The sequence below is a fragment of the Monodelphis domestica genome, chromosome 2 (genome assembly GCF_027887165.1).
Source record: "Monodelphis domestica isolate mMonDom1 chromosome 2, mMonDom1.pri, whole genome shotgun sequence".
Lineage (NCBI taxonomy): Eukaryota > Metazoa > Chordata > Mammalia > Didelphimorphia > Didelphidae > Monodelphis > Monodelphis domestica.
The window spans coordinates 177,299,829-177,314,214 of NC_077228.1; the positions used below are offsets into that span (position 1 = coordinate 177,299,829).

At 34.8% G+C, this 14,386-nt stretch overlaps 1 protein-coding gene across 1 annotated transcript in view; it reads left to right on the forward strand.

Moving 5' to 3' along the window:
• BCAS3 (BCAS3 microtubule associated cell migration factor) overlaps window positions 1-14,386 on the forward strand; it is a 957,541-nt gene that overhangs the window by 159,764 nt on the left and 783,391 nt on the right. Inside the window, exon 8 of the mRNA XM_056814655.1 lies at window positions 6,326-6,398. Within this exon, the coding sequence (XP_056670633.1) occupies window positions 6,326-6,398 (73 nt within the window). The remainder of the gene's footprint in view (window positions 1-6,325; window positions 6,399-14,386) is intronic.

The following is a 14,386-nucleotide window of genomic DNA, read 5'->3' on the forward strand; positions in this document are numbered from 1 at the left end:
GTTATAACGAGCTAGAGTAAGTGGAATTATGTTGTATTATTATAGGGTATTTGAGAAGATTCTAACCAAACCCTAAGTTAAATGATTTCTCTAATTTTTGAATGTTTGAGAGTCATTTATTTGATTTAAATATTGTCCCTGTCAAAATGCTAATGATTGAAATGTAGTCATAACATCTGCAGCAATTTTAGTTACTTATTCCTCCATATTTCTGATTTTACAAGATCTTTTTTTTAAGAACAGGTTCAGAGTTGAGAGAGTATAAATGAAACAAGAGTGAATGTACCAGAGGAGAAGGATGAGTTATTAAGGGAGGAAGGAAAATTACATGAATATGTGGAGATGCCATTGACAGAATTTATGTGTTACTATAAAGAAACTGATTCTAATTTGGCTTTTCAATGAGTGACCTCCATCTTATTTGATTTTCCTGATTCTAAATTTCTCTCCCTCCTCCAGTTTTTCTGCCAATTCATAGCTGCTAAAGTGACTTTCCTAAAGCTTCAGACTGCCAAAGTCATTACTGTACCCACTAAACTCCAAGTGGTTCTCTCTAGGATAAAGTTTAAAGGGATTTAGCTTTGAAAGCCCTATGAATCTAACTTATCTTTCCATTCTCACTATACATGCACACACCTGTCCCTCTCCCACTTGAATGCTCAGTCAAAAAAACTTTTTTTGCTATTTTATACACATGGCATTCCATCTTTTGTCCCTGAGTCTTTTTTTACCAGTTTCTTATATTTGGAATGAATTTCTTGTCCTTCCTTGTTTCTTAGAAACCCTTTGTTGAAAAAACCCTTTTCAGGAAGACCTCAAGCTCCACTTTCTGTGTGAGACCTTTCTTGATGATCTCTTTCCCCATTTGTTATAGTTTCCTCTCTACCTCACACTTACCTTAGACCCACTGTTTTGTGCTCATTTTGTATAAACATATGTATACATGTTGCTTCTCCCTTTATGAACTCCTTGAGTACAGTGACAGTATAATTCCCATTTTTGTAACTTAAGCACGTGGCAGGTTTCTGGCAACTTGGTACTTTATACAATGTATGTTAATTGATTCTTAGGAATGTGTACTTGGGTATGATGAAGAAAACTTCATCATAAAGTCAAAATTGATCTCATTTAAGTGTTTAAAAGCATTTTTCATCTTTAAGGAGTAGGAATAGTTAGAGACGATCAAAATTCCCTCTTGTTTTTATTGTTAATTGGTACCTTTGTAATTGTATTTTATGACAGTTTTGTATTCTATGACAGGTTTGGTGTTTTTATACATATACTGACCTGGAAAAACATTATCTTCCTGTCCCTTTAGCTGTTGTGTTGCTGCAATAAAATATATATCCAACAGAACTATCACCTTAATGTCAATCCAGTGGAAATCAATGTCACATTAAAATATTTCTATAAAATTAAAAAAAAATTCTTCATATCTTATGTGCAATGCATGTTAGTAAACCTGAAATTATCTTCTTTATTGTTTGTTTCATTTTGTGGTTTCAAACTCAGTTTTTTAAAATTGAAGAACAACAGAACTCAGGATATTTCACATGAATTCCTTTTAGATTATTTGAAAATAAATTCCCCTTGCCACTTTTGAGATGAAGTTCATTATTATTAAAATTGAAGAGTCTAAGCTAAGCCAGTTTTCTTATTTTACATATGAGGAATCTAGGACTGTTTTTCCTCTTTTGTAAAAAATGAGGTTAATGGATTAGATGTCCTCTAATAATGTCCTCTAATATCCTCTTCTAGTTCTTGTCAATGAACTTATGGCATTTCTAAGATATAGATAATTGTTTTTGCAAACAATGGACCTAAAGTACACTTAAAACTATACATAATGGAGAGAGGTTCTGAATATTTGTCTTATACCATCCAAAGATAAGAGACAGAAACTCTGAAGTCTGTGAGACATTATGCCCACTATTTGTGTGTATATGTGTGTATGTGTAAATATATCTTCTGTGTAGAAAGGAATCACACACTACCTGAATTAGTTACATTGCATGCACATAGTACCTTGGGCAAGAGAATATATTTAAAATTTAGAGTTTAACTCCTGAAAGTAGAACTTCAGGAATTAGAATTATAAGGAAGACCATGCCAGTATTTGTGGTGGCTCAATTTAGAAGCTATTGAAAAAGGGGATCTTTAAGACAATGGAAATCTAAATTTCTGAGTAGTTTTGCACTTTTGCTTCCTCAACTGTCATAATTCAGCAGGTATTTATTAAGTACTTACTAAGTGCAAGAGACTCAAGGGATTGGACTTGTTCCTATCTCAATATTTTAATAAGTGGTTAGAGAGGGGTATACAAATGTGTAAAGCTTATTTCTGAGGCAGATTCCCATTGTTTCAGGGCTCTTTGAAAGTTCATTCAAGCAAGTTCTGGTTGGTAGGGCAGGGGTGTTATTTGACATTTTCTCCTCTGGTTTTGAATTTGAATGGTTCTGAATTAAAAAAAGAACCATTTAGCTAAGTGAAATGGTAGGAGGTGGTATCTTATTGGTGGGCAGTTCCATTTTCATTACTCTAATTGTGTGATTTATCAGGATTTTCAGCTTTTTATAAATGTCAGAGTGTTATAGAACAGAATTAAAAGGGTTTAGAATAAAAGGAGTTTAAGAAAAGGACTTTGTGACAGGATTGTTATACTTTTTACATTTGATGGATTTAGATAGCAGTTTTTCATTTTCATCATCCATTCAGTTAAACACTGTGTAGAGCAGGTGTGTGTAACATCATTCTATCCCATATGTGAATAAACACATCATTTTATATATATAAAAATTAATCCTCCACAACTTGGAGGATTACATTTTGCCTGGAATAATACAGGGGGTTGCGACTCCATTAGGCGTTGTGACACATGTTGCTGTTTGTATTGCATGAAAAATCAGGTTAATAGCTACCATGTCCATGAGATTTTGAAGTCCCCATAGTACTGATTTTTCTAATGTATTAATATTCAAATTTTCAGAAAATTAACTTATTGCATGTATATCACGATTTTGATGCATTGTCTTGCAATTTCTGAGTTGGCCATAAAATAGTGTGAAGTTTGCTCTGAATATATTTTCCTTAAAATATCGTATATGGGCAGTTTGTATTTTAAATGGTTTTCATTATTCTCATTTTCCTATGCCATGTCCCTATTCATCAATTTTCTTGCTTTTAGAGGTTTTCAGATTTGTTTCCTGTTGTTGTGTATCTTTACTGTGAAATGTATAAAACATTTAACTACATTAATTTGTGAAATGATATGCTATTAGTATATCATTGGTCACTAAAGTAAATGTGGTCTTCTTAGAGTTACCAGACCCAGTGTACTCTAATAGATAAGCAGAAACAAATGGAATTCTTACTACTAATATGTGCATCTGTGTATATGTTTGTGTGTATACATATACATATATATATATATAATATGTCAATCCTAACTTAGTGATTTCTACTTTTATAGACCAGAGATATTTTATTTATTAGAATTTCAGATCACTGTGCTTAGTCCAGGTGTAAGATAAAGAGATCTGTTGAAGGCCAGAAGGAGAGAGACAAGGAAAATACACTTTCAAATTATACATAAACTTATTTAATATAAAATTATTGATGTGAGCCAAATTAATATTGCAATTATCCAAATATGTTTGAGTGAAGAGTAAGACTTGTACAGATAAATTTTAGTCACAATTAACCAGTTACTTGAATATTGTACTGATATTGTAAATTATGGCATCTGATAAATTTGTTTTGAAAAAGGTATCAGCATAAGATCTATTGTAAATTAAGGTCTGAACAACTATTTTAAAGATGCTTTCTAGCTTAATAGCACCATTGGTTTATAAAGCAGACTTGTTTCTCATTCCATATAGTAGTACTAAAAGTCTTTAAAAGTATTTTTAAAAAATTTGTTTTTATTTGTGTGTTTTTGCCACCATAATTTATCAGTTTATTATCCCAATGAGCTATCTCATATAACAAATAGTATTTTTAAATACTAAAAATTGAAAAATAAAAAGAAGAATAAAAAATTAGCAACAGTGTTCACTACATCAAAAAAGCATCAATGTATATTTGGTGTGCCACCCTCATATACCTTTCACCTTTGCAGAAGAATGGTGTGGAGGGGTATCTTCCCATCTCTATTCTTTTTAACTATGCATATTTTTTGTAATTTTGCAACTTTCAATTTTAATTTTTTTCACATTACATTGTTGCAATAAGAAATACTAATGCAATGATTGAACTTTTATTCAAGGAGATTCCTAGAAATTATTAATTTTGAAAAACTGTGTCCTTCATCATATACATATAAGGTATACAGAGTGGTGCCCATTGGATGTGAAATTTTTCTTCCTTAATTTCCACCTTTGTTATTGTCTTTTCCTTTGAAAGTTGGAAGCTGTATTACTTCATAAGGAGGCAGTATGGCATTGGATAAAGAGTCCTGATTCCCAGAGTTAGAGGACCTTATTTAAAATCCTTCTGACATAATACTCTCTTTTAGACTTTGCACAATTCACTTAAACTTCCTGGCTTTCACCTTCCTCATCTAGGAAATGAGCCAGCTGATCTAGATTGCCATTCAGTTCTAACTCTGTGATAACTTTGATTCTGTCTGATACTGCATTATTTCTTGAATGTGAGACTTCTCAGTAGGTTGTACCAAACCCTTCATTCATCTTCCTTATTTTTGCTCTGAGGATGATGTTAGAGAAGAACTTTCTTCTACTTGATTCATTGGGTAGAACTGACCATTGGTTTCAATATCCTTTAAGACTGGGATGTTGTGTAGTTTTTTGTATTTTTTTTTCCCTTCCCATCATTGTCATAATTTTCTTTTTCTTTTTCCTTTTTAATGCTTGGGGCCTAACAGTGTAAATGAGTCATTTCATTGTGTGACTGATTAAAAAGAACCTTGGATTAGCACTCAAGAGGTCCTAAGTAAAAGTCATAGCTGTTTCTATAACTCCCAACAACTTTTAGTGTACTATTTATCCTGTATACTTAGTTTTATTGTCTGTTAAAGTGGGTAAATTATCCATACTATTGGGGACACAGGAATTTTAGAATGAGAAGATAACATGTTCTAGTCCATTTCTAATGTTAAATAGGATTCCCTAGAATAGACAGTGATATGTAATATTACCTTTATTATTTATTTTAAATCATACCAAAGGAAAGGATAAGATTTAACTTAAGACATCTGGGGAAATGAGGAGAGAAGGAATGGGAAACATGTATCATTGTCAATAGAGAGATAAGCGTGTAATTAAATCCCTTAAGAAGATCTAGTACATGGATATGAGGCTTTCATCAGGTGAAGCTATCTAGGCCTTGGATCAGCTGATCTTCAGATTTTTCCAAGTAAATCAGAAGATTTAGTGATCTTGTGATCTTGACCCAGCTGTTGCTATGCTCTCTTCACTCCTCCTGGGCTCTGTTCTGCACTTGTTTATGCCTTCATCAATGTCTGGATGTGGCTGAAGGCCATATATTTTATAGGAACGGACAGGATCTCAGAAGCACATCTGATTGTTGTCTTGCTTTTGATACAGGGAGTATTAATTTCCAGGAAGAATTATTTCTGTTTATAAATATACAAAGTATAATTAATGCAAAATTATACCTTCTCTTTGTTGATGATCTACAAATTATTCCATATATAGTTTTGTTGTACACAGTTATTTACATGTTGGCTCCCCATTAGAGTGTGAGTTCCTTTAGATCAGGGAATGTCTCTTGCTTTTCTTTGTATCCTCAGTGCTTAGTAAGTGCCTGGGACATAGGACTTGCTTAATAAATGCTTACTGATAGATTATTTATTTGATTGATGAATGAGAGAACATTGATTGTTGTGATGGTGAAGAAGATAACAAAAGTATCAGATTCTTTTTTTCATGTAAAAGAATATTTCATAATCTTCACTTAAAGTCTTTTTTGTTTGAAATAAAATCAGAATGAAAATTCTGATAAAGAGGGCACAATATATGATACATTGTGCAAGGATTTTGAATTTTATGTTTATCTATCAAAACAGCTTATATTTTATGCATTTAAGAAATTTCTGTTGTTTATTAGATCATATGAAGACAGCTAACTCTAGTGAATGGCTACTTAGCCAAGAGGGCCAGATGAGGGGCATGGCATTTGCTTTTTCTGGAAAAAATTTAGTCTCTCTTAATTTTACACAAAATTCATAAATTAATAATTTATATGCCTTACTTCATTTATAGCAGGAAAAATTTAGAGATGATAAAAGAAGAGAAAATGCAGAACTGTACATCTAACTTTTAGCTTTTTATATGCTTCCTAACAGATTCCCAGAAGTGTGACAGCTTTGCTGAGAAGAGGCCTTTACTTGGTGTTTGTAAGAGCATTGGATCTTCTGGGTAAGGAAAGATTTAAAAAAAAATTTTAGTCACTTTTTTTGTACTTTATTTTTAAAAATTAATCAGTTGAATATTTTTAAGTGCCTGCTATTGGCACTATTATTTTTTTCATTTAAAAAGATATTTTCTCTTACCAATTACATGTAATAACATTTTCTCATATTAGCTTTTCTGAAGTTATAAGATCTAAATTATCTCTTTTCCTCTTCTCTCCCCTTACCTGGAGATGGTGAACAATTTGATCTGGATTATATATATTTTATTATGCAAAACCTCTCTCCAAATTGTTCATTGTCTTAAGAAGATACTCATGTAAAGCCAAAATAAAAGCACTAAATTAACATAAAGTTAAAAATAATACAATTTGATTGGCATTTTGATTCCAACAGTTATTTCTCTGGAGTTGGATAAGGATTCTTTGTCATAAATCCTTCAGATTGTCCTGGATCATTGTATTGTTGAGTTTTTTTAAGTCTTTAGTAGTTGGTCATTCTACAGTATTTCTATTATTCTGTTCAGCATCCTCCTGGTTATGTTTATTTCAGTATACATCAATTAATATAAGTCTTTCTTGCTTTTTTTGAGATCATTCTGTTTATTATTTCTTATAGCACCATCACCATCTTATTTCACAATTTGCTCAGCCATTCTCCAATTGATGGCCACCCTTTTAATTTCCAATTCTTTGCCACCACAGAAAGAAAGATGCTATAAATATTTTTGTACAATTAGCGTGCCCTCCCACCCCCTTTTAAAAAATCTCTTTGGAATATAGACTTAGTAGTGGTATTACTGGATCAAAGGGTGTGCACAATTTTATAGCCCTTTGGATATAGTTCCAAATTTACAGCTAGAATGGTTGGATCATTTCTTAAGTCCACCAGCAGTACATTAGTGTCCCAGTTTTGCCACATCTCCTCCAACATTTCTCATTAAACTGTCATATTGACCAATATGATAAGTGTGAAGTGGTACCTCAGAGTTGTCATAATGTGCATTTCTCTAATTAAGGGTGATTTGCAATATTTTTTCATATAATTATTGATAGCTTTTCCTTCATCTAAAAACTACTGGTTCATATTTTTTGTCCATTTGTCTTCTGGGGAATGTCTTTTATTCTTATAAATTTGACTTAGTTCTCTAATGTAAGAATTTAAAATTTAGGTTTTATGGTAAATATGAAAGTTCTAAAGTAATATTGTGGTCACTGACTTAAAAGCATTATAGCTTAATTCAAAATGACTTTTAGCAGCTTTATTTACAAAGAGGTGAATAGAATAAAAGTGGAAAAATGTAGATAAAGGGACAGATTCTAATGAGCCTACCAGCCCTTCTCCTGATAAGCCAGGCTCAGCCCCAGCAGGGCTTCCCTAAAATTTTCCTAGTACTCGTCAGCCAGAAGACCTAGTGGAGTCTTCAGTCAGGGTTCTACCAATGTAGCCTCCTCCAAAGCCAAGGCAGGAATCTCTGGTACCAGTCTCTCCAAAAGCCAGGAAAGGAAGGCCAGCTACTCACCTAGCAAGTTGAAGCAGGATCCAGGGAAAGAGTCTCCTGCTTCAGTCCAGCTCACTGACACAGTCTCCAAAGACTAACTTCAAAGGAGAAGTTCCTTGGACAGGAAGTTCAGTTCTTTTTATAGTCTTTTTTCCATGTCATTTCCTGACTCTTCCTCACTTTATGGAAAACAATCACATTCTTTCAATTTGCCTAGCACTGTCTAGGAGCGGGGAAATGGCCTCTGGAGTTATCACTCATTCTAGCAAGTGACTTATGAACTCTCGTATTTAGTGTTAAGTAGGGGTGCTTTGAGTTCTTGATTTGTTTTGCTAAAAATACAGAAGAGGAGCTTTACTCATATCTTCACACTATAGTGGTAGTCTCTCGGTGACTGAGAATGACTATTTTCTTTGTGCATTATCATCTATTGATGTACCGTCATGTGGCTTTGGAGTCCAAAGACTGAGGCACAAAGTTTGTGGCACATGGGGCATGGGATGTCAGTTGTTACGGGAGGTGCGGTTGTGGCCTGGTATTGGCGTTCACGTACAGCGGCAAGACGTCGATGTTGCTCATCTTCAAAGGAGGTGGTGGCATGGTTAATGTGGGTTCGCCAGCTGCTTCTGTCAGAGGCAGCAAGTTCTAGTTGCTTTGGTGTAATGCCAGCCCACTTCAAGTTTGACTTTAGCTGATTCTTGAATCTTTTCTTTGGCTGGCCTTGTTTCCTGAGTCCAGCTGACAGTTCACCATAGAATACCTGCCTTGGTATTATGCTGTGGGTTCATGCGGATGACATGTTCAGACCATCGTAGCTGGGTTTTGAGGACCATTACTTCGATCTGTGGAGTTGGCTCTGTTGAGGACTTCCTGATTGGTGATTCGGTCCTGCCATCGGATCCTCATGATTGACCGAAGGGAGCATTGGTGGAATTGCTCCAACTGCTTCATGAGCTTCTGGTATAGTGTCCATGTCTCGCAAACCTACAGGAGCGAGCTGAGGACCACTGCGTTATACACTTTGAGCTTCATCGCAGTGCTTACACCTCTGTGTTGGAGGACTTTGGAGCACAGCCGCCCGAGTGCCTGGCTGGCCTTTTAGATCCTGGCATTAATCTCGTGGTCTAGGGACCTGTCATTGGTGATGGTGCTGCCCAGGTACTTGAAAGTGTTGACGTTAGCTGCGTGCCGTCAATTGTAATGCACGGCTGGTTAGTTGGCCTCCGTGGTGCAGGTTGAAACAGCACCTCTGTTTTGCTGAGGCTGATAGTCAGGCCAAACAGTTTTGTTGCAGTGGAGAACCTGTCCACAATGGTTTGAAGATGATTTTCTTGGTGGGCCATGAGAGCACAGTCATCTGAAAAGAGAGCTTCCAGGATGAGTCTCTCTGTTGTCTTTGTTTTTGCAGTCAGGTGGCGAAGGTCGAATAGTGAGCCATCCAGCCGGTATTTGATATAGACGCCCAGGTCTAGATCCATCACAGCATGTCGTAATACTTGGGTGAAAAATAGGTTGAATAGTCCTGGAGCGAGGACACAGCCTTGTTTCACGCCATTGGAGATGTTGAAGCTATCGTAAGTCTCTCCACCAGATAGGACTTCCCCTGTCATGTCGACATGAAAGAGCTGGATCAGTTTGGCAAATTTTGCTGGGCAACCGAGCTTGCTGAGTATCACCCACAATGCATCCCTGTTCACTGTGTCGAACGCCTTTGTCAGGTCTATGAAGACAATGTAGAGACTTAGTTTCTGCTCAAGCCATTTTTTTCTGCATTTACCTCACCGTGAAGACCATGTCGATGGTGCTGCGATCTGGTTGGAAGCCACATTGTGGTTCAGGCAGGTTCTCCTCTGAAACAGATGACAGGAGTCTATTGAGTATAACACGGGTGAGGATCTTTCCATCAGTGGAGAGTAGTTGTCACAGGCTGCTCGTGAGCCTTTGTTCTTGTATAGGGCTACGATGGAGGCATCTCTGAGTTCTGGGGGCATGTCTTCCTCTTCCCATATGCTGGTCAACACTATATGGAATGCCTGGAGCTCCTTTTCATTTAAGACCTTGTACACCTCGGATGGGATCCCGTCTTTACTGGGTGCCTTGCCTGCACTTATTTGTTTAATGGCTTTTTGGACTTCCTCTATTGAAGGAGGGACGTCAAGTTGTTCAATGGTGCGGTTTTGGGGGATCTGGTCAAGGGCGCTTTGGTCTACTGAAGAGGGTTGGTTGAGTAGCTGACTGAAGTGTTTTTTCCACCTGTTGCTGATGCCTTTTTTTTCACACTATATATTTCTTCACACTATATATTTGATAAATGAGACTTTTATTAGAGAAATTTGTTGTTGAAATTTTTTCCCACTTTGTTGTTTAATTTTTCATCTTGGTTACTTTTGTTTGTACAAAATATTTTAATTTAACATAGTCAAAATACTTCATTTTACAACTTGTAATGCATTTTCTACCTCTTGTTTGGTCACCCTTTATTTACCTTTTAATCATGTACCCATTTGATCATATCTTAATATAGGGTTTGAGATATTGGTCTATATCTTGTTTCTGCCATATTGTCTTCCAGTTTTCCTAGCAGTTTTTGTCAAATAGTGAGTTCTTACTGCAATAGCTGGGTTCTTTGGGTTATTCAAACACTAAATTGCTAAGGTCATTTATTCCTTATCTATGCCATTGATCCACTCTTTTATTTCTTAGCTAGTACCAGATTGTTTTTGATTACTACTTTATATTACAGTTGAGATCTGGTACTGCTAGGCCCTATTCTTTGACATTAAAATTTTTTTTTGTCACTCTTTATTTTTGTTCTTTTCTATATACATTTAAATATGTATATTTTTAATTTTTTCCCATGTTTACGCGATTCTTCTTGTCTCCCTTCATTCCCCCCTCCTCCCCCAGAGTTGACAAGCAATTTTACTGGGTTATACATACTAGTCACTCTTAAAAAGGAATTATTTCCGTACTTGTTACTAAAACTCCAGAAAAGTCTTGATTTCATAAACTTTTTCCTTTTGAAACCATAAGGTTCTTTTGCAGTATAACTATGGGGTTTGCATTCATTTCCATGATCATATCATGATCAAATAAATTTAAAATGCAATATTTTGTTTGTATGTCACTTCAATTTCTATTCTTGGCTCATTTTAGAAAAAATACTTTAAAAATAAAAGAAGAAAAAAGAACAAGATAAAAACATTCCATAAAGTCAGTAAGCCAGAAATTCTGACATTATTTGCAAGGTCCTGCATCCAGGAACTCCCCACTTCTTCCAAGGAGGTGAAGAGAAATGCTTTTTAAATTTTTCTTCCCGTTTTTTTTTTCTTGTCAATTTCACCTATTTATTTTTAATTTTTTGCTACCACAAATCATTTATAATGTAATATAAATTAGGACTTTTCTTTCACTGAGTAAGTGCAGTAGTTTGATGGCTCTGAATTTTTATGTTGGATTGATTTCAGCAGTACTAATTAAATCACTTAACTCTGTAGAGTGGTAATGGTAATATTGGTTCTCTTTAGCCATAATAGAGATTCATAACCTTGGAGTAGAATAGTGAAAAAAAACAAACAAACAAACTCCAAGCTGTTCTCATTTCTTCCCTGTCATGTTTTTTTTAAATTGGGAGGAGCATTTCTTTCCATTCCGTGATTTCCGGTGAATGTAGGGAGGGAAATAGAGAAATTATCAAAGTTTTTCTGTAGTTTCAGTTACTGGCACACAGAGGTGCTGGTCTGCCCCTCCTTCTTTTTCCTTTTCCTTTCACAATTTTCATTTTCACTTTTTTAACCTTTTTTTCTTATGGTAGGATGTTAGGATGCCTTGGAGCTCTGAACTGATAAAGAGATCCTAATGTATTTAGAAAATAATTGAGGCTTGAGAGGGAGAGAATGGTGTAATATGTTGCAAAAATATATATGCAGTTGTTCTTGATATTCATGGGTTTTATAGGCCTTGGTGACTTTCTGTGCCATCAGACCATTTTCCCTAATTGCCCAAAATTACTGTTGGTAAATATTTGTTGTGCATGCTTTGGACTATAGGTAAGATTTTTAAAAAGTAAAAATTTTTTGCTATGTTTTGTTTTTATATTTTTAAATTTCCTCTCTATTCTTTGCTTTCTTAGAGGAACATTTCTTATCACAAATACTTTTTTTTTTTTTAAAGAAGAAAGATAGGAAGAAGAGAAGAAATGAACAAAACCGTTAAGCTGTCAAAATATGACTTCATATGCAACATCACCATCCAGGTGTGCAATACTGCCCCTTCCCCCACCCCCAGCCTACCAAGAGTAAAATCCCTAATGAAGAAAAACAAAAGTGAAGCATGGAGAGAGGTGTCTTCTTATCTCTTTCTTAGGCTCAAACTCGATATTATTTTCTTAGCTCTCATGATTTTACTCTGTATATTTTAATGTAAATTTTTCTAGGCTTCTTTGCATTAATCATATTTGTTATTTCTTACAGAAATGTAATATCCCATTACATTCATGTGCCCCATTTTGTTCAGGTATTCCGAAATTTGTAGGGTTCTAGTTCAGAATGTCCACTTTTTAATCAACTCTTCTATGAATACAAGAAACCAGTTTCCCTGGCTGCAGAGCCAATTCTGTATTACTGCTCCATTTTGTCTCTTTCACTGTTGTTTTCTTTAATTTTTTTTATACTTTGTCCTTTTATACATTTTACTTTGGTGAATTCCAAATCATGCTTTCATTTTAAAAAAAAATTTATTTAAAAAATAAAGAATTTTAGTATATAAAGAACACCAAAGAGGCTATCATGTGAATGTTAAATTTTATTAGTTTTTATTAAAGTATATTAAATTTGACTCAGTAGCTACAAAATATTCCCTGACTGTATCCTCTGAACTTCCTTCTTTTCTCTCTATATAAAAATATAAATAATATATTTAAAAGGGGCATTTAGTATATTGAGCAAAGCCTAGCCCTTTTGGTATGAGATCTTACAGAGCTCTCTTCAGGGCTGCTCATCCATCTTTGGTGTCTACCTTTCACCAAACTCTCTCCTGTGGCTCCAAGAAGCTATAGTATGTGCAGTGGCCATTCCTTGGTAAAAACTGGCAGGGTTGAGGGTAAACAGAAGATATCAAATTCATTTGTGAATTATGGAGATGTTTACATCAGCATGTGAAGACTTCCCCTAGTGGAAAGGTTCCAATGCATCCTTAGCCATCACCAGGTACCCTGAGTTTTGTCTTGCCACTGGACTTGGATGACTCTGAAAGAGAGTGAGGCTCATGATTTTGTGCAACTCTGCCTCACTTAAAACTAATTCATGTAGAAGTCAAAACATCATTTTATGACATCATTGATCTTCTTCAAAAACAGAGGATGGACAACGATAAGTTTTTTCTTCTTCAGACCACTCTCTCCCAGTTCCTTCAAAGAATTAAATGTATATCCATATAGCTCCTCTGGTGCCTTCTTGATCTTTCTCCTGTAGATATTTGTCAGTTAATCATTTGTTTCTTCAATTAATGCACCCAAATTGAAAGTAGTATGCACACTATGTCATAAGTAGCCTATAGTATGGAGAAATTATAACTTCCTAGATTTAAATTCTAAACTTCCATTGATATATCCTGCAATTTCTCTAACAATCTTATGGATTTCAGTGTTGATTCCTGTTGAATTTATAATTATCTAAAATCCTTTAAATGCGATGTCTTTAAACCTTCTCATTTGATCCTTTATATATATATATATATATATATATATATATACATATATATGTATATATATATGTATACACAAATATATTTAATTTCTATTTTTTCTTTTATATTATAATAATTTCTCATTTCATTAATTCAACAAAATTTATTCATCCATTTCTTAGTTAATTGTATATGTTAGTGTGCCTTGCCTCTTATTTGCCTTTTTTGCCACTTTAAATTAATTAGCTTTGAATTTTTTTAATAGTTCTATTTCTTGTTCATTTCATAGCACATTTTAAAACCTTTAGTCCTTATAGTGTAGTTCAATTGAAAGTTTTTAAAAAGATGTATAGGAAAGATATCTGAACATATTAATATGAAAAAGATCTTTATTCAGAGCATCTGGGATGTGCTGACACATCTGGTGGACACCATGGTAGGTGAGTGTTATTTTCCCCTCCCCCATTATTCTACCCTTAGTTTTACACTGTTTTATGCCCTGTTCCCATTGGGGGACCTAGCAGGAAGTAAGTCCTGTGGAAAGTGGCCTTTGCTCTAACTTTGCTAATAGTGATCCTTTTTTCTCCTCTGGCTGACTGCCAAATCCTTATGTCTACTTCTGTGGGGATAGTCTCCAAAGGTTATCCAATGAATTATCTTAATTCACTCCTACTCTCAGCTCCTCTTACTCCTCCCCAACATTTGTGAGGGAGAGCCATCTAGTTTTCTCCCCTCATATTGCTTCTACAACATTTATTTCTGCTTTATCAGAGGAATTGGGGCCATCAATCTTTTTGGGGGGATTTATT